We start from the raw sequence: 22138 nt of genomic DNA on the forward strand, positions 1-22138 counted from the left end.
TGAAGCCACTGATGAGTTGGGGTTGGGATTAGCCAAGTACAAGTCTAGTGAAGCGAACAAAGTCTAGCTGCCACCAGACAACGTCCAATTTTATTATAGCCATAGGTGCATCCGTTAGCATTTGTTACCTGAGTGCGGAGGATTTCTCCTTTGGTCAGCTGCATGTCTCCCGTCAGCTCCTTGACAGCGATTCCCAGAGGCTCCAATCGCTTACTGAAGTAATTAGTCATCTCAGCAGCCAGGGCCTTCATAGGAGCAACGTATACAATCTATAGAGGCACGAAAGAGAGACGGAGAGAGACGAGACAAGCTCATGATAAATGAGAAAACACCAGAGTACCATTTGTTCCCTGGCAACCAGTACAAATAACAATTTACAAAGAAATATGAAGCTGGCTGCTTAAAGTAAGAGTTTAATGGTGATGTATGAAGACTGTCTATCATCGTTGAAGCTGACATGCACGCATGTGAAAATGCGCTTCACGAGACAATGCATCCGTTTACATCTCCAAACTGTGGTAAAACTTCTTGACACATATTTAATGCTCAAGTCTATCCTTGCTTGACATAAACTAAACAAACGCACCCAATCAGGTTGTGCAGTACGTGATGCTGGTGCGGAAATGAGTTATTGGCTGCCAGAAAGCCAATAGCTCACTCAACAATATTGTCTCTGTGAGTGTGTGTTTACCTTAAACTGGTCCTTGCGTATGACTCCCCCGGGCTGCAGGTGCTGGCGGATCTCGTGCAGGACGGTGAGCATGGCAATGTTGGTTTTGCCGGCACCGGTGGGCGCGCAGATGAGCAGGTTTTCATTGGTGTTGTAAGCTGTCTCGAACACTATAGACTGGATTCTGTTCAACTTCTTCATGCCCTTGAACACCAACTGGCCAATCTGCAAACACACAAGAAAAATGTCAATGGTCCGTAGGGGTGTAACGATCCCCTTAAGTCACGATTCGATCTGGAGTTAACGATACGATATTATTGCGATACTTCGAGATATATTATAAAAGGTTAACAAAAAAATGTACTGTTGATTAAAATGCTAAATTTGGTGTTACATTGTGGGTGTAAATGAATAGGCTTGGACTTGGTGTTGAAACCCAAAGCACAGGACAATAGAGACACCAGAATAACAATATTCATGATTCTGAAGCTTAAAATACAGAATTATTCTAGATGAATATGCTTGATCTCTGTCACTGACTAGATATATTTAAAATAATGTAGGCCACTTTTTACTGGTAACATCAGACATTTGGCATTATCAGGACCCACAAATATTCCCCATTGCATTATTATACATTATATTCAACATTATACATAATAGTTTAATGTAGTACTGACACTAAAACTCTGAAAACTTGAATTTTTTCTAGCACAGTAATTTTATTTTGGGTGAACTATCCACGAGACACATTGTTGCATTTTGTAGTGCGATATATTGTGGTCCGTTGACAACAAGATCTTGGTCTTGAGATCTCAAAACACCAAGTACCTGTTTAATGTAGCGTGCAAGAGGTTGAAGACAGTGAGTGTATGTGTAGCAGATGTGGTGTGATGGAGACACATATGGTCAGAGAGACAGGGCACCAGGAGACATAACTTAATGAAGCCACTTTAATGCACAGCTAATGAGCAACTCCGGTCCCCTACAAGGCAATCTTCAGTGACTTTACCTAAACTAATCAATCACCGAAAGCCAGAGTCAAAGAATACTGAACCTAAAGCAGTGCTGACAGAAAATGAGATACTTTACTGATGCAGTCAGATCAAGTGCTTCTCCATGAGTGACTGTTGGGACTTTATGCATGGATGAGCGTGTACGGAGAGCTCAAACATTAAAACCTTGCAAAAGGCCACCAGGACTATGGAGGGGGAAATCTCAGAGCAGTGTCAGGAGCTGTCAATCAATACGCCCACTCTGTCCAGCTCTGCAGCAACATCACACTGGGTTTGACAGCCATCAATCTCTACAGAATTATGATAAGAGATGAAAAACCAGCGAGTACTTTAGCACTACTGCTGAGTACGACTATTTTCACTACCACCATCATTAAAGGTGCATTGTGTAATATTTAAGAGGATCTTTTGACAGAAATGCAATATTATATACATAACTATGTTATTATGTTTATTCAGTGGTGAATAAATACCTTTCATAATGAACCGTTATGTTTGTATTACCAAAATGAGCCATTCTATCTACATACTGTACACCACGGGTCTCCTTACATTGAAATGGCCGCCGACATGTTTCTACAGTGGCCCTAAAAGGACAAATGTGCATCTTTGTGCAAAGAAGCTAGCTAAAGTCAGCGAATAAAACACTGACACAATGAAGAACAACTCACAATAGTATTTGCAATAACATATCGTTTTACTGAAGAATCAAGTAAGCCTAATTTCTTAATTTATCTTTGTAAAGAAACCTCATTGCTTAACTGGCTACTCTCTGCTGTCTCAGACGACGACATCATTTCCTGTCGACCACCGTAACTTCTGTTGGTTGCAATTCGCAACCTCACCACTAGACGGCGCTAAAAATTACAGCAGAAAGTTATGACTTTATTCAATCAAAAAGGGGACAGGAAAGTACAAAAATCTAATCAAAGCACATCGAGTAAAACAAATCTAGAAACGTCTCAGCATCCCTCATTCATGCCTCTGTGTCTTGGATCAGGGGATCAGGATTCATTAACAATGCTATCGGTCTCTCTTTTACCGTTCTGCTCTGGCACGCTTTAAATTAAAAGAAAAACAATTAGGCTGAGAGAGTTATTATAGGGCTCTGATCTGATTTAAAATCAGGACTGAAAAGCCAAATGGAAGGGATTATTAATAGTCGAAGGACGCTTAAAGCACAGCAGTGAAGATGTGACTGCCTTAGGATCGTTTGATAGGTGGACAGAAAAACAGTGGGATGTTCTGCAGTGGTAAACTTCATTACAACAGTTAAGAGTTGTCTTGTGGACTTCCGATGCCTGCATCTATGAAGTCTACAGGAATAAAATGTGTCATGCATGTCATTTTAAAACGAGAAGTCACCTCTTCTATGAAAATGTATCTATCTATTTTGTAAATGCATTACAGATCTTATTGTGAACAATTCATCCATGCCTACATTTCATTTTTGTTTGTTTGTTTGTTTGTTGGTTGGTTTGTTGGTTGATTGATTTTGCAATGTTTAATCAAAATGTGATAAATGGATTTCCCGATGAAAACCAGACTTCTCTCTGGTAACTAATGCCAAATTTCTCCAATCATTAGTGCACTTAAACCCCGTCACTGCAAGCTCACGTTCATCTACCTCCACTTTAGAGTGCAACACCCACATCTCAACATCTCAACACGACAACCATTGCATAGAAGAACCAATCCCCCAATCCACATTTTTACTTTTCCGATAATCTGTTACACTCGGATGTACTGTACGTCACAATAGGGAAGAAAAGATTTGTGGCTATTTCTGTTTCATCTTGACGTTAAGGTTGAAGAGCACCCCCTATGTGACCTTAAATTCACAGCGGCCAAGTACCCATCAGTCTAAAGCAAGCAAATGGAATTTTTGTGGAGGAGATGACCAAGAAGATATTTAAAAAGAGCAAGTCTTTGCCTTTTCAATACCCCGATTCTTGATTTGAACAATTTAGCAACATATTTAGAGTCAGCACAGCATTTATAAACCATGTTACATTTAAATGAGCCAGACATATTTCCAGCTAAAACAGGATTTTACAACAAGAAATGTATGGCTAGAGTTGTTTGTATCCATTGAGAATTGACTGAATCATGAAAAGTGGCCATGCCATACTTCCAATTCCAATCTTGATGCATTGCAATTGCAATCCAGTTATTTTTCAAATCTATCTATACTTTCTATTAGATAACTTAACCTTAAAAATGACTTGTGTTAGATATTGGCAAGATTTTGGCTATTGAAGGCAGCCTTACTTACAGTAGCCTAAACAGTGTGTAAATATTGCCCAAAAAAAAGGGAAAAGAGATTTCAGAGGTGGGAAAACAACTATGCCAATTGGGATAAAGAGTACTACAATCAAGACCTCAGCTAAAAAATATATAAAATAGAATAAGAATAGAATACACAAATCAGCCAATTGCAATGTTCCATTTCAGTTCCTGCCTTAAAAGGTAGACGGGCAAGGCAGCTCACACTAGGTTTTGAAACGGAGATCAACTTCATCAGCTTTAATGGCCCAATTGAAGCCAATTACAAAAAAAGCTTCCAGAAAGCTGTTAGCGCTTCATTGGAGGTTGGTGTTTTCATATAACATCACCTTCAGCTGAGTGCCACGTGTTCTCGGAAAAACGGGAGAAGGCGCATCAGCCTCAGCTGGTCCGACCCATTATATTCCCAGGGTTGGTCTTCAGAGGACTAACTTATAAATATTCATAGGTAATTAAGAGCTCTCCTCCTATCCGACTGAACGGTTGCATCACCGCAGTAACCAAACCGCTGCACTTGTTTTAAGAGCCTCCTTCATTTTGATTTATCAGCTTTGTCTGTAAAGGACTGCCAGTGTCCCCGCACACCTTAAACATGCAAATGAATGCAAATGTATGCGTGCCCCAACATTCACCTCGAAGTAACGCGTACATGTAGCAAATATGGAGTTGTCATTACTTCATGATCTCGGAAAATGTCTCGCATTTGGTTATTTTCCTTTGAAGCGCACTCAGCGTTGTGATGAATGCTCGTCAAACTACATGAAATTGTGATTTGGGTCAGGGTGGTCCCCCATGTGCTATTGTTCACATTCCACACGGTAATGTAGCCCTGAGGTAATCCATCAGCCAACTTATACAGTGTACAACACCTTTTAAAACAAGCCTGGCAAACTCGCAGTCGGCTGTACGTCAAAAGGGGGTTTTTAATCTCTCTTTACTGGCTGTAGAAATAGCGGCAGTAAACGGGACTTTTCATCACAGTGTGTGAGTGGAGTGATTGCCACAGTGGCGGCCCATTCCAGCTCGTTGAGTTTCAGGCTCGGGGGTAAATCTAACACCATCAGACCAGGCTCCCATTCAAAACTTCAAGTGGCTGAAATCATTTGCGCCTGAAAGCACAATCTCAGCTTTATTCCACTCTGTCTAAGACTTAAAAAGCCCATATTTTTTTCTTCCAAACATTTATCTTTTTTCATATGGTGCACGGATGAATCAAACTCAAAAACACTAATGCCGCGGACACACTTAACGACTAGCTAAAACATTCTGAGGCTGAACCGAACACACAGACAGTTTCCATCGACTGCAGCAGATTTTAAACACTGACTGTGAACAGCAAATGAATGCGACGCAGCGAGATTGGGCATGATGAGATTGGGTAAGTATCAAATCACATTCATAATCGGCCTTAAAGTCGTTAAGTGTGTCCCCGGCTTAAGAAATTGCATTAAGCCAGTCAAAAGGGTCCATTTTGAATTCATGTTGTCTGTTAAGTCAACCCCAAAAAAGCGAATGGATTTGCGTACTTGTGTCCCATATCCAGCTCTGGCTTATTCGCCAAGGTGTCATTCAGGCAAAGGTCGCGTGAACCCAAGTGTGCCACACAAGTCCTGAAAAGTGAAGCTAAAGTGTCTCGATCACCCCCAGTTGGTTGATCCCAGGATAGGTCATAAACCCCACCCTCTCCATGTAGTCTAATGGGACGTGAGGCAAACTAAACAATCAAATTACACTTCAAATTATTTTTTTCCAAATATGTTTTCTGTCATTTTATGTCGTTTTTATCACGCTGATGTAAGTTTAAGTGTTCGTTTTTGGTTTGTGTTTGTTATTTGATGCTATTAAAACGGCAGTGTGACGTATTGATTGACAGCTGTGATTGACAGCTTCTCTGAGCAAAGTAGTCACTGAGGCACAAACGACTTTTTCAGGATTTTCCGGAGGAGATTGGAGCTTCAACTTTAATTTCTACATTTCCATAACTGTTTATTTCCTGTTTACATAATGAGTTGTTCTGTGGTAAAGTGTACTAACTGTTTCTGCGGGATTGAGGGTGGGACCTTAATATCGCGGCTCCACTTCACGCTCACTACTGCGCAGACTCTGTCCCAAATCAGCGGAATAATGGGACATTGGCGGCTTCACTTTTCTACAATGGACGAGAGTGAAGGTGTGTCGTCCACCTTTTTTACAGTCTATGTGTGCACCACTTGGGACAGGACAATTCTTGTTCCCACAAAAAAAAAAATATCCATCTCTTTTCCAAAACTTACTTCACAGAGATGATAATCCCAAAATCCATCAAGAGCTCAGTGAAAACATTATTCCAAGATAGCGGAGTAGAGTATTGCATATAAAATACATTCATTTAATACTTAAAATTAACAATAGTGCAACCTAAATAAAACTGACTGTTGTACTTATGTATTTTCCCACTGTGTATCGTGTTATCATAGGCCCTGTTGACATCTGGAATTAGTATGTTTTCATTGAGCTGATCTCAAATGGATGACGCTAAACATAGGTGTAATGTATCGCTTTCGTAATGTAGATGATCATGTTGTCAAATGTGTTCGTAGAGCCACATTAGACTGCTTTCTGTCCACCTACTGACCTAATACGTAATAATTTATGCACCATTTGAATGCTATGTTCAGTCAATGTTATCCAAGCGATGCATTCAGAGGGGAGTAAGAAGGACATCTAAACAGAAGTGGTCGATGCATTTGAAATGCATTTTATTAGTAACATGCTAACATAAAACTCCACCGAAATCAATTGTGAGTCGATTCTCCCATGCACTTTTTATGAGGAGTGTGATTTTGTGAAATGTGTAGCCAATGTAGATCTTTCCAAATTAGTCATGTATGAAGTTCGGCGTGAACTTTTTCACCTTCTCAGGCTGTTTTTCAATAATTTGTTTCTAAAGGTAGGATTCTTCAGACGGATGCGCAGATGGTACGCACAGCTAGGGACGGCATAAGGTTTAACAGACTTTACTCTTGTTAGTTGTTCTAGCATTTGGGAATAACAGTATCTATCCTGCTTCCTCATTACCTGCAAGCTAAATATCCACACCAAATAGTCAACACAAATTGAAATGTTGGTGGGCCATACCATCCCTAACTTCCTGATATTAGAATCCATTTCTGGCATTCCAGTTTCAATAAATGCTCTTGTTCAATAGTTGAGGAAGTTTTCATTTCTAATAGTTGCTCTATAAATGCTTTTCATGACCCCTTTAGAAACAAATGATATATGCTCTGCTTCCAGTACACTTTATTTTTGTTCTCTCCCCTTCAAAATGTACCAATCACACATATGTGGCAATGGCAAGGTTTCCAGGCCAGCGATTCGCTCTACTCCTACACGATCTAGTGCTTCAAGATGCTCGCAGTCTGTGCCCAGAGCACCCTTAACACTTTCAGTCTGACGGTTTCGCAGCGTTTCTTCACACTGCCGGCGAGCGAAACCATTATCAGCAGGGAGCCAGCATTCACTTGACCACGTTTTACTTCTCTCAAATGCAGAGAACAAAAGCACATTTCTTTAGGCGTGCTAAATATATCTGCTGATTTTATGATGATATAATCAAGTGAGAGAAAAAGTTGTCTTTGCAGGACATATGGCGAGTGCATGATGGTAAATAACAGCTCTAAAAACTGTGGGCAGTCGGAGATCTGAACACCTGTACGTGAGTCCGGTGGATCCTGACAGTCTAATTAACTCAGTGGATGAAGGGCCCTCGGCCATATGTGCTGACTGGGTGAGCTGGGAACACAGCAGAAACTCACCCGTGACTTTAAACACACTAATTGGACCAACATAGCCCCCAGCAATCATTTCACAGCAACATCTAAATACCTGCACAGCCTCGCATGGATTTCTTGACTGTCCTGGTTTTAAAAAGCTATGAGCCAAAAAAAAAATGCACACAGCTCTGTAGAAAGGCTCGCTTAGCCTATCCTAAAGTCTGTGTTTACGCATGCACATTTTTGTCGAAGCTGCTGCAATAATTAAATTCACAGCGTTTGGTAATAGAAAGCTAAAAGATATAATTGTCATTTGCACGGTATCCTTTTAATTACTTTTTGGTTCCATTTCATTCCATTTGAACTGACAGCATGATCAAGCTTTAATTGTTAGTTTTAGCAAACAGCTTATCTGCCCGCCTCGAGCCCACACGGCACTAAATTACCCGCTCCAGAGATACAAACACACACACACACACACACATTGAACTCCAGCACGTTTATTCAAAGAACAACTCGCACACCTACGAGCAAAAGTATCTGATAAGTGACAGGTGCAGCACTGACAAACAGGAGGGCCATTTATTTCTCTTGCTGGAAGAGTTAAAGGGAAACAAAGATTGAGGGATAAGAGAAAAGGATGAAAAATAGAGAGGTCTATTGTCCAAAAAGTCCACACACGAGCAAACGCAAATGCAAACTTTTCAAGCAGAGCTGTCAATCACACTGAAAGCAATGCCCTTGTATTTATACATTATTTACATTCGACTCACTGTCCTGAAGCTCCACCCATTAAAAAGTGATCTGTAACGCCAGGAATCATGGGGGATTAATCAGGGATGCTTCTCTGTTTCAGTGTGTATATAAACGGACAAACTCCTGAGCAGAGATGTTTACTATTCCACACGGCTAATGAAGAGAACGCTTATAATTTGATTCACGCTAGTAACCTGACTCACATCGCTGAAGATATCTGTAATGCATTGCAAAACACAATAATTGTGGCCCAAGCACAAATATCTCATGTAGATGAGTAAGAGATACAATTTCCATATATTTTTCCAAAAATTATGTGTTGTTACTGCAAAGTCAACAATCTTGTATCTCTGCTGGTATTGTAAATTTTGATTTGATGAAGCTTACAAAAAAAACAAGCTGGTTTCCAAAAGAGATAACTGACTTCAACAAGGCGGGAAATATTTAACCATTCGCACTGATGTAAAATGACTGTGATTGTTTCCTAGTGGACAACGTCAGAATTACAGCCTTCATCTGCCATGATGAACAAATGAACAAATAAATGGCTAGAATCTAGAATTTCCATGTGTATCAAGTTTTGTAAAGTTTGGATGAATATACAGATCAATTTGCAAGGTTATTATTGTTATCTAAAACAAAAAAATAAAATAAAAATATGTTAATTAAAATGAAGCCGAAATAAAAATAAATAAATTATAATACGTATAAAAAAATATATAAAATGACAAAACCACACAAAAAAATTCTAAACATTAAATTAAAATGAACAAAAAAACTAAAAATACAAAAATAAAAGCTAACTCAAAATATTAATAAAACTATAATAAGACTAAAATAAAAACTCAAATATATCGGCCTATACGCCCACAGTTACTGAATGAATAAAACTATACTTCGTCAGGAGTATCTTGATACACCCAATGATGATGAGTTCAAAGAAGCAGATCTTCAACAACGACAGAAAAACAAGGGTGCGCAAAACTTTGCTTCCTAGATCAAACTGTTTTTAAAATATTTTAGTTGTAACACCTCATAACTTTGACAAATCATACATATTTTTGATAACCTTTTGTCAAAGGAGTATTGAGATTAAGTGTGCCAAATTTAGTGTGAATCACAGCAACATGTTATTGGCTATTTTTAATAATGCTTCAGTCAGAAAAATGGTAATACATCAAGGACGTCAGCGCTCATCAAACCACTCCACAAAGACTTGTAAAATCATTAACTTATTGTTCACAGTAAGGTTATTAATATGATTGATTGATGATATGATATGATATGATATGATATGATATGATATGATATGATATGATATGACATGATATATGATATATGATAAGAAAGACTGGACTATCACCAACACTTACCACCTAATATCTCACCTTATTATTTTTTGCTGCTTTGGAAGCACTGCTATTTCCTTCAGGAAATGCAAATGCAGTTATTATTTTCAGTTTCAAGCCTTTGACACTGGATACTCATTACAAATGCATCATTCGTTAGTACTCTCATCTGAGTGCAGACGTATGAAAATTATGAAATAAACGACAGCACAGCTGCACAAATTTAAGATGTTTTTTTTTTTTTTCATATTCAAAAAGAGCATCTGTGTATTTTGGGTTTTACAGCATTACTGGGAAGAACAAGCCGGAGATAAAACATGCAATTTGCAAGCAATGTCACTCGAAAGTCACCTATCATAAAAAATGTACTGCAGTCAAATTGAAAAAAAAAAAAAAAAAAATCATTACACACTCAAGGTTAGAATCGCAATGCTTTATGTATCACAAGATATAAGAAGGATTGCAGTATTTGCCAAATATGATCTATGCTTTGTGACAACACCGCATCTCTATCACAGTGACCTATTGCACTGAAAATAGTATTTAATTTAGAATATAGAATACATAATACTGTAATAAAAATGTCTAAATACAAATAAAATTAACAGCTGATTGTATATACAATTTTGCATTCATTGCAACTTGATTTATTAAGACCACCTAGATATAAATGTGTTGATCAATCTAAAGGTGAATCAAACAGCGCATCTATGACGACTGCTTTGAATCGTTTCCACCAATAAAAGCATCACCGTTCACTTGATGTTCACATGACTGTGCTGATGTACAGAGCGTATGTTGTTTTGTTTTCAGTCATTGTGGGGGCAGTTTATTTCTTCACAGAAATTAGAAAGGTTTTTACCGTGCGAGTGCAGCGCTTGAGATTCATTAGTTAAAAGGCTTCCTAATAAATTCCCCACTTTTAATGTTTCACACAGCTATTAAAGCCACGTTGAGCGGCCGTGTCCCTGTTGCCCATTACGGCTTTCAATAAATGACAATCGTGCAGCACTTAAAAAAAGAAAAAAACAGACAGGCTTCCAGGCCCGCCGCTCAAAGGACCCTAATAGCACATAAAGATGTATTAGCCGTTTCGCACCGGTGTTTTATAAAAGGGAAGCACTTTGTTTCTGAGTTGCGGAGGCTTTAGTTAATGAATAGAGGCACTTCTCCTCTCCTACTAATTCACACCGCTTATATCAATCTCTGTCGCTCGCTCCAGACGGGGAAGAGTGATCCGTTCCAGCGCCACAAAAACAAACCCCGAAAAAAAAAACAGGCGATTATGATGAAACTCGTGTGAAATCAGACTTGTTCTGTGCCTGATGTTTGCTTTACCTGTGATGTATAGTTCTGTAGTCTTTTAAAGGGAAAATAAAAAAAACAAAGAAAGAAAGAATACCGTCCACAAAGCCAAATTTAGGACGAAAGGCGCATCATTGATTACGCCGTGACGCTCGGTGCTTTAATTAATGGTTTCCTGAAAGGGAGGAAAACACAAGGCTGGAAATGAGCCCCACGAGGGCCAGGAAATAAATCTGTGCTGTCCGTTCTTATATTCACCCTCTTACGGAGGAGAGACTGATATTCTGCTGGCTTTACTTTAACCAAAACACACAAACACAATCCCTCTGAGACTCCAGATCACGTCCTCTGCCTTAGACACACATGAAATGAGCGATGATCTGAGATCTTGAGCCGCTATAACGACGGAGACGGGACGTTTCTCAACCGATGCTTGGGTTTTCTCAAGCGGGCGACAGCAGGGCAAGTCAAGCGTATTTTTGTCTCCATTAGGGCAGTAGTTTGACCCCTCCTGCTTTTAAAGAGCAGTTATTATGTTTGACACCAGTGGCAGCCACTAAAAGCAGCAGCTTCAAGCCACGTCGTTCACACACACACACACACACCTGCAGGCCATTTAGTGGATTTGGAAACCAGTAGGAGGACAAACGTTAATGCCTGTATGCGGAAAAGACGCATCTGTCTGTGATGATTACAAGCACTGAGAACTTAAATGGATTCCAGCTGATCTACAGTATATTCTATTATATTCCAAACAATGTGTTTGGAAGAGAAAAGGAGGCTTACAATTTTATTTTAATTAAAAAATCATCTACAAATATTGTGTCCTTATGGATAATGAATGCTTTAGCTGTTTTTCCTAGCATATTTGTAACAAAACAGTCAAGGTCATAGAGTGACTCCAGATGAGTCCGGGAAACTGCACCCGTCACAAAAGCAGGTGGTGCACAAAATCACATTTTTGTTTGGGGAATTAATTGGAGTCGGAGAACACAGTAAACCTGGAATTTGTATTAATTTATTTAAACCTGGAAATAAACAGTTTTAGAATGTGGATGATTTGCGGACATTCATGTCGTGCCAAACTTACTTTACGCTGCAGAACAAAGAAGAAAATATTTTGATAAAATGCACTAACAACATTGACTTTCAAATATATGGACAAAAATGTACTTTATAAGATATCTTACTTAGTGTGTCACAGAATAAAGTCAGTCATGCAGGTTTGGATCAACATGCGAGAGAGTAAAAGATGGCACTCTGCTGGGTAACTTTTTCTACCCAAACATGGGGTTGAGCCGTGACGTCACCGTCGGCACTGAGCGGCAGAAACACTGAGCGGCAGCATCTGTTTCAGCGTAAACGCCACGAAGAAAAACACACAAAACACATCTAAAACGGGAAAGAGCTTTCCGATTGACTGAACAAATAGATTTGACAAGAAATCTGAGGTATGTTTTTACAGACGGCTGAAAGTTACAGAACAGAGACGCAAATGAATCGACAGAAACAACTGGATCCAGGCAGAGAAACGAGGATCTGCAGTTTTCATTTTGAGTCAATATGCGTAATTTAGGGGTCAAATCATACCCTATATATATTGTATTGTTATATATTGTATTGACAACTCATCAATGAGATATTTACCATCGTATATTTTGCATAATTGGATGTTTTTAAATAAACTCTGACAAAAAAAAAAACTATATAAGTTTTAAGGCTGGATGACTTTTAAAGGGGTCATGAACTGGATTGTTTTATTATTTTATAATGTTGCCTGGGGTGCCCTTATAGTGTTAGTATGATTTGTACATCAAAAATTGTCATAATTTATAAATAAAAGCCATTTTTCCAAGCCTGATTTCAGCTTCAGATTTGAACGCTCAGTTTTAAGGGGCGTGTCTGCTGTGAGACTGCAGTGTAAACGCCCACTGCTGTGATTGGCTGACATGCTTGCATATGAAATAGCTAGTATTACATGAACTCTCTCGAAAACTTTTACTACGTTTTTACTATTACAACTATCGAGATTAACAAATCGTGAAAAGTATCGTTTAAAGCATTATATTTAAATCTATTCCATCACATGAAAGGTTGCAGCATGATGAGCACTGAGCAGATGACAGACAGTCTGTTGATCGCGTGAATAAAGATCTTATCATTGCAACGCAATTTTTGCACTCTCACAAATGCTTACACCAAATCACAATGCAAACACGATGTGAGTACACAGTAAGAGCTTCGTTGTGTAGTGTAACAGTGTCATTATTTCATCACGAGTTTGGTAAGTGTCCAGATAAGCTCTCGCGGCTCGCGCTGTGCTGTTTGATTGACAGCTTGGGCGATTGGAAAGGGATCGTTCTTTGATCGCTTTCTGTATATAATATAATAACAGTTTAAAAAAGATTATTTTCATAATACTACGAGAAATTATGTGAAGTTGATCGTTTAGTCGCTGATGCATAAACAGTATTGAACGATTTTAAGAGAAATATCTGAACTTGAATAATTACACAGAAACCACTGATCGCAGATCAGGCATTAGAATACACATGGTTACTTACATGTTGCTGGCAGATCCGTGTCGGGAAATTGTGATTGACTGATTTAATAAAGTTTAACCATGCTGGAATCCGAAGGAAGCTTATGCAGACTGTCTTCTTCCACAAACAGGCGCTGCACAATATTTAGTAAACCGCATGTTTATTGCTTGGAAGTAGCTCGATCCGGTTTAGCAATTATCATGTCGTCCTATGTTATTTAGCATGTTTGGGTGAATCGGTGGGCGGGGCTAAACAGGCCGTGTTGAAGTAGGCGTTGATCTTCTTTTGTGGAGGCGGTGTTTTATCCTCTTTGACGTCATAGTTCCCCACTTTGAAAAACGAGTCGTTTGCTGAGCCTGATGTCTATAAAAGCTTTTATTGGACTAACAAGGTAGTTTTCAGTTCTGAAACTTACAGGATATTTTTATAGTATGATGATCTCTTATATGTCAAAAGCTCAAGGAAAATTTGATTTCTCAGTTCATCACCCCTTTAAGACATATTTAGACCTACAGATGTTGTATGTCTAAAGCAATCAGAGGCAAATTTGCTTTATTTTTTTCCACGGCATTGAAATCAGACACATATAAATGTCAGGAAACAGGATTGCTGCTTCATGTCAATATCCATGGATCACTGGATCTTTGGTAAGCTGTAAGGAACACTATATAACACTATATTTTGCAGTTTCTCATATTAAATCCAGTCACGCAGCAGCTCTTCTGCCACTCAGTCCGGCTGAGGGAGTGTGTTCCCGCGGGAAAGCGGGAAAGTGATGTCAATGCATAGCCTCTATTTGGTCATGTTTGGGGTTATGTTTTTCAGAGTTGGGTAGTTTTGCTGAGTCTCACTACAGTTAAAACCATGCACCCCTTCCCTTGCATTCTGACGCAACAACCTGGTGCGCCATTACAGAGCGCAGGCTTTTAGCATCCTCTTCAGAAGTGATTCTATTCATAAAGATACTGAATCTAATTACTATTGATGTTGAAATGAGTTTCTTTCAGCTATCAGTTGAAACGTGGGATGGCGGTCTGAGTTTCGCAGTTCCCACTCCTAAATGCATGCATATACTGGCTATATTGTATGTACATGTATAAAAAACTGTTTTCCATCTAAATGCTGAGTTGAGCCTGTTGGGTCATTTTTTTGGGTTGTCTTTTCCAATGTTGGGTAGTTTTTGTTTCCCAGCCATTGGGTCTCAGCTGGGTCAATCTCATTCACAGTTAAAGTCAATCAAGCTTTTAAAGGGTAACTAAACCCTAAACCAACTTTTTTTAGTTAATGATCTGTAAGAATGGGGCTTTATTAGTGCTGTTCATTGATTCGAGTAACTTTTTTGACATTTGGGTATGAAGTGTTTAATTCTACAATATATGGTGTAAAAACGTCTGAGTGCTGCCCTCTTCAGGTTGAACGGTGGCTACTGCAGTTGAATTTTCCTATTGGATGTCAAAATATGAATATGCCTACAGAGACATCAACATTGACATCAACTCGATAAAACTCATCAGATGCATGTACTTTACGTCGTCTTGCGACCCTGTGAGGAAGTATTTATTTTCACTCAGACACTGGCCCCATTCTCCCTTGCGCGGCTGCTTCGCTAGCATCGTCGGATGCCGATCGCGTTGCGGGAGTTAAGACCGCAGTTTGAGCCAGCGGCTCGAAATGATATGGATGTGGCCCTGTGTCCACCATAGACTGTAAAAAAAGATGGACGACGCCCCTTTGCTCTCTTCCATTGATGAGAACTGAAGCCGCCAGAGTCCCGATATGGCGCTGACATATTGGAACTTGAGTCTGCGCAGTAGCGATCTCGGGACCAGACCTGCGCAGTCGTGAGCAGGAAGTAAAGCCGCGAAATCAAGGCCCCGCCCTCACTCTCGCCGAATGCACTCAGGGAGAGTGGATTCTGCACTTTTTTAAAAATTGATTGCAGTACGACAAGAGGCTTGTTAAAATAAAGTAAATACAATCTCCTCAGTCCTCCGAAGATCCCGAAAAAAATGTCCGTTGGTGCTTCAGTGACTACTTCGCTCAGAAAACCTGTCAATCACAGCTGTCAATCATGACGTTACACCACCTCATCATGTAACTAACTAAAAACCAACTTATTTTTGAAACACACATCAGCGTGATAAAAACGACAGCAAATGAAAGAAACCACCTTTGGAAAAAAGATATTTGAAGTGTAATTTAATTGTTTAGTTGGTCTCACGTCACGTTGAATAACACAGAGAGGCGGGGCTTATGACCTATACTAGGACCAGTCACCGGCGGGCGATCGAGACGTTTTGGCTTCACTTTTCAGGGCTTGTGCGGCACGCTTGGTGTCCACAAACAATTCACCCTCCTCCACTTCAGGTGAAGGTGGGGGAGAAAAGTCCTCGACTTCACATGACAGCTCTGTTGCAAAGCTACTTGTGTCACTCCAGTCACTCTCCATTTTAGAGTCTGACAGCAGCTGTCAATTAATCCGTCACTCGGGTCTCAGGTGCACGCCCCCCCCGCTCAGCCCCGCCCTCTCCACTGGGGTCTGCACACTTTTCCAGCATTTTTCAAACATTGCCAGTGGGTGGAGTCAGGCTCTGACCAGGGGTTTAGTTACCCTTTAATGTTGTTTATATGTCTATCTATGTGGTGTTTTTAATATGCTTTAAGACAAACCATGTGTAAATTCATAAGTCGACAGCATTTCTGAGTATTTTCTCCTTAAAACTGCAGTGAACCAAAGACAGTCTCAAAAACACGCTTTGAAATCGCTGGTGTTTCTGACGTCACAAACTACCTTGTAACCAATCAGATCAACGTGTGATCGTCAACCAGTGGATCTCTGAGCTGAGTGAGTGAGTGGAGGCGGGGCTCATTTGCATAGAACTGCGTATATTAAATGAGGCAAGGGTGTAGCGTTATATTCCAGCTATTTAAATTTCTTTCAAGGAAAAAAAAAAACATTTAAATATGTCATTTTGGAGATCAAAGGTGAGTTTTAAGGGATAAAATGATTGACTACAGGGGGACTTTTAAACAAAACACCCATCCACATCACAACAACCCAGTGGAGGCATTACTGTAACCCAGATGTTGAGTTACACAGAGCGCAGGATTTTTGCAACCTCTTCAGGAGAGCATCAACAAATGAATGCATTTCTTCAGTGAAATAGTTTGTACATATTTTATTTGTATCTATAATCTTTAATGTACAGTAAATTCATTTATTTTACACAACACAACATACAGGGATGAGATGTCAGTCAGCTAAATGCTCCAGTCAGCATTTTTGCTTGATGGAAATGCTGCTTGCCTTTGCATAAAATAAACTGATTTTATTTGTTATAATACTAAATCTAATTACTTTGGATGTCAGTTGTGTTTTCTGTGGTCTGAGGTTTGCAATTTCCCGGCCACACATCAGCCCAGCACCAGCTCAGATTACAGCAACACACAAGCACAAGAACCAGCGCCGTTTTGGTGGAAAATGGATAACAGTGAATGGCTGATGACACAGTGGTTGGGCTCAGGTGCAGGACAAAAAAAATAACGATATATGAAAAGAAAAAATAATGTCTGCACATTGAAGTTACAGCTCCATACAATACATATATTTATGAACAGCACAACGTTTTGACCAATGAGGTCTTCATCAGGCACAATTTGCAAAGTGGGATGCAACTCTTTATGGACACAGGTGATCGCATTAATAATATAATATAAATATAATATAATATAATAGGGCAAGACGTTGAGCTGTTCATAAAGAAATTACATTAATTTCCTTATTTTTTTTATTTTTATTAAAAGAACAACCCAACGTGCTAGGTAAGAATAACCCACGGTTGGGTTTGTCCATGTTTGACCCAGCAACAAAACAACCCAAATTTAACCCAATTCTCCCAACGTATCTTAAGGCCGGGACACACCAAGCCAGCGGTCGGCCAATGTCGGACCGTTTTTGAGTGTCGTTCGGCTTAGTTTTTTTGGTGTGTTCCCCAACGTTTGCTGTAGTCGGACGCCATCTGGGTTTTTTGGGCCGTGTTGAATCTGCGTCGGGCCGTCAGTGAGAGAGAACGCTATAATTGGCTCAGCGAACGAGCCCGTGAATGAGAATAAAAGTGAAAGTGATGAATGCGAGCAAAGAAGTCAAGATGGTACAGACAGAAGCCTGTTATAATTTTACATCATCTTACCTGAGCATTCGATATTTTCATAATAACATGAGCCGAATGGAATGAAGAAAGTGCTAAATGTGATTGATATTCGAATGGTAAGCAAGTGCCTAGTTCGGTTTCCCTTTCTGAATGACGAAAACAGACTATTGATCCTTGCTGATATAGACAGATATTTACTTCCACACGTGTGTGCTAGCTGACAGTCGGCATTAGTCCTTTTGGTGTGTTCAAGCGCAGTGTTTTTGGGCGAGACGCAGCCAACATGAGGCAACAGCACGGTCAGCTTAAATTGCCGCTGGTTCTTTGACGTCGGCTTGGTGTGTCCCGGGCTTTAGTGTGTACTCATTCAAAATAAAGGAGGTATCACTTAAACAGTGGTTGTGTGGTGTATGTTCTAAACTGTTCGAGAATTTAAGTTAATCTGAAGATATCAACCTATATATGATGTACAAAATAAGATAGCAATCTTGAAACTAAAACTAGTATAATAACCAACAACCTAATTTGCTGCGTTCTGTCCTATATTTAAACAGTGGCAGGGCTAAATAAACCCAAATTGGCTTGTTTTTAAGCCAGCATTTTTGAGATTGTGGATGAAATATCCCTTTAATTTTAAACCCTACAACATTATACCACATCCACCTTCACAAACCAGCAGCTTGATGAACAACAGTGGCTGAGTCTGAAAGCATACACACAAATGAACCTCCTGAAATTGATTTCGGACAGGCTTTGAGGCAGCAGAACAGTCTAATGATCCACAAGAGAGAATATTTAAAGTGAATATGTAATTACTTCAGTACTAATTTCTCTCTAAAAATGATATAAAAAGTTGAAGGTGTTGAAAACACACATTTAGACAAATGACCACCAACCTCAACTTTAGATGCCATTGATTTGATTCATGAAATCAAACGCACAGGATGCGACACGATCATTGGATTGGGACGTTTCTAACCTCTTATGTTGCCTCAATTTTTAAGCTTTTGGATGGAGCCAGTGTTAACTACCCCGGTGTGTGTTAGCCAATCATAAAAGAGGCTGTTTACATAAAAACAGTGTTGGGGAAAGTTACTTTGAAAAGTAATGCATTACAATACTGCGTTACTCCCTTAAAAAGAAACTAATTGCGTTAGTTACTTTTTTAGAAAAGTAATACATTACATTACTTTTGCATTACTTTTTTTCCCACCTGGGCTGAGCTTGTTTTTTTATAACAAAAAAGTTATATTTTTGACCAAATGTAAAGACCCTTTCACACCAAAAGTGAAATAATAAGCCTCAGGCTGAAGGAAATGCAGATTCACTCCTGTACAGAAGAGGGCGCCGCTCAAAACAAACCTTTCAGTTCTGGATAACGGAAGAATAGGACGCAGGAGAAAAAAGTTTAACACTTACTTTACCTATAAAAACAAAAAAATCTATAGTCATTTTTGCTTATGGTTTAACTGAATCATCAAAGGTCAGATGCAAGTACATTGGTCAATAAAGTGAGATTAAATGCATAAATGTATGTTTTTATTTAACATATTTAGTTATTGGAGATTTGCATAGTAATCTGATTCTACATTTCACTGATTTTATTCATTTTGAAGAATATTGAATCTTTTTTTTGTGCAAGTGAAATGCACACATTTGGTCTAGAACTACAATAACCCTCATGTTCACACACAACGCCTCTGCACTTCGATGTCTCTCAACATGGGGACAGGAGAGCTGTCCGTCAATAAATGGGAAAACAAAGTAACTTATTTAAAAAAAAATTGTTGTAAATTGTAAAAGTAATGCGTTACTTTACTAGTTACTTGAAAAAGTAATCTGATTACGTAACCAAAGTTACTTGTATTGAATTACACACAACACTGCATATAAACATCTATTTGGTTCAATAAACATTGACTCACATTATAAGAGGAAAAACTGTGTATTAAAGACTGACTGATTAATTAAAACCCATTAACAGCTGAGCCTCACATAACAATAAAGACGACACAAAACAACTCAGCAGGCATCACTAATCAATCTATTTAAACTCAAGACTTGGCCAATCAACGAGTCACCCTTGCTGATCTTGTGAATCTGAACACACCTCATAGCTCAAGCATGACCACACGGCTGTCATTATGATTGACACACTGATGACTGTAATTAAAGGAGACCCTCAGTAAAGTCTAAGCCACGGCCAGCATGTCCTCTAGTTCGGCGAGGAGGTTGTTGTGCACTTTCCTGTCAAAATCAAGCCCACACTATTAGCTAAAGTGAGTGTTTGTGAGCCTCTTTGCTTTGGACTCCTGTTGGTGAAGAGGTTTTCACAAGCCTATCAGGTTTGGGTGGACATTATGTCTTCAGTAGAGATGTCAAAAGCTCTGGTACTTCGGTGTCAAGTCAATGAAACAAGCATGGTTGAGTCACACTTGGTTTTGAATATGGACGTCAAGACATGCATGACATAAATGTCTGTTTGGATATGAATTAAAAATGTAACTTTAGTTAATTGTTGTTAAATTGTATACGTTTCTTTATTCAAATTAATTAGACAATGCTTTTTGATGACTAAAATGTAATCATTGCAATGGGAGAAAAGAAATATGGAATCCAGAATAATTCAAACAGAAAAAACTGCATTTAAGAAAAAATTAAAACGATTTTATAGGACCCTTTTTGTACTGGTTTATCATTTTAACTGCAGGGTTCCTACACGTTTTCAATTTCAAAATTCCATACTTTTCCAGACTCAAATTTCCAGACCTCATTCCAAATGATGTTTCAGACCATATTAAACATAAATGGCTCACACAGCATTATTTTCAGTAAAAATCATCTGTAAATATTTTAATTTTCTCTGTTTTTCATTGGTTTTCTCAAAGTGATAACATGCGTTTGCATGATGAGAAGAAACCTAAAAAGCTTTATAACCTGCATATATTCACATCTGAAACGACTACTGTAAATGTGCTTTGATGATGCATTATCACGCAACAAAGGTTAGTTTATTCATCAACTGAAAACAGCATACACTGAAATATTGATTCTTGGGATTTAAGAATTGATATTGGTTCATTAAAATAAGAATAGATTAAAATCGAGACATTTTCATTTTTAACCCAGCCTGTGTGACACATTTATTTTTTAGAAATTCATAATTTTATATTTAAAATAATACATTTTTATATTATACTCTGATTTCTTTTTCGCATACAATTCCAGACCTGGGAATTACTCAGAAAATCAAATTCCATACTCTTCCACACTTTTCCAAACGGCATAGGAACCCTGTAACTGGTATATTGTCCACCAGTGCAAGGTGTTTTGCGTTGGTATGTATCCAGCTGGCGTAATGTCAATATTTTTGTCCGATACGATAGTCTTAAGCTAAGTTTTTGACTTCTAAATTCTTGTCGTGTCATGGACAAGAAACATGTCAGACTACACGTTGCTTCATGACCAATCATCGCTTGACGTCGCTTCCCTCAAGGAAACATCATAAAGACTGGAGTATTGTTGCCATATCTCCACAAACCTTTCCTCCATTGCATAATTCTAACTAGCAGCACCAATACCCTCCTCTCTCTTTCGTTATGCCATGTTTGAAAGCTGTGTACGTAAGAGCTTATGTGCTCCTATTGGTCAGTGTCACAGATCTGACAGAACACGTCGTGGAAGACAGAGAAAAGAGCACTTCTGAAGAGCATTTTTGAAGCCCAAAGTGGGCGGAGCCGCCGTCGCCATCTTGGCAGCGCGCCACTCCCGGATAAACGTAAATGTGCAGCGAGGCGGATTAGCTGAGGTGACGTGACGCTAACAGACAGCAGACAAACGGCTAGTAGTGATATCAGCGGCAATCCACCTGTCACTCAAGTGGCCACGCCCTTAATTATGCAGAATTTCAAGGCGTAATATAACTTAAACAGATGAGTTATAAAAAAAACTCACTCCCTCACAGTTGTTATGCAGGGCAAAATTAGCATTATAGACCAAAACCATTTGTACCAGGCTGTAAACATATTTGTATCTGCTGTACAGGTATTTTAACATGGGGGTTTATGGGATTGACTCTCTTTTAGAGCTTGTCTCTAGTGGCCAGTCGATGAATCGCAGGTTAAGTCACTTCCAAGTGAGATTCAAGAGAGAGACTGGAGGACCGCAAACAAAATACAAACACAACACATCCCATGCTGCATCTGACACCATTTGGAGGAGATTTTAGGCATAAAGTCATCAGTCAATATGAAGAGGAGACACGATTAGTTGTGAAGAGCTCATGGAGTGAGAACACAAGCACTGATAAA

General features: G+C 39.1%; 1 protein-coding gene across 1 annotated transcript in view; it reads right to left on the reverse strand.

The window, feature by feature from the left end:
* ascc3 (activating signal cointegrator 1 complex subunit 3) overlaps positions 1 to 22138 on the reverse strand; it is a 256025-nt gene that overhangs the window by 168650 nt on the left and 65237 nt on the right. Inside the window, exons 9-10 of the mRNA XM_079894249.1 lie at positions 692 to 895; positions 129 to 269 (exon numbers count right to left, since the gene is read on the reverse strand). Coding sequence (XP_079750375.1) covers positions 129 to 269; positions 692 to 895 — 345 coding nt within the window. The remainder of the gene's footprint in view (positions 1 to 128; positions 270 to 691; positions 896 to 22138) is intronic.

The sequence above is a fragment of the Squalius cephalus genome (genome assembly GCF_949319135.1).
Source record: "Squalius cephalus genome assembly, chromosome: 15".
Classification (NCBI taxonomy): domain Eukaryota; kingdom Metazoa; phylum Chordata; class Actinopteri; order Cypriniformes; family Leuciscidae; genus Squalius; species Squalius cephalus.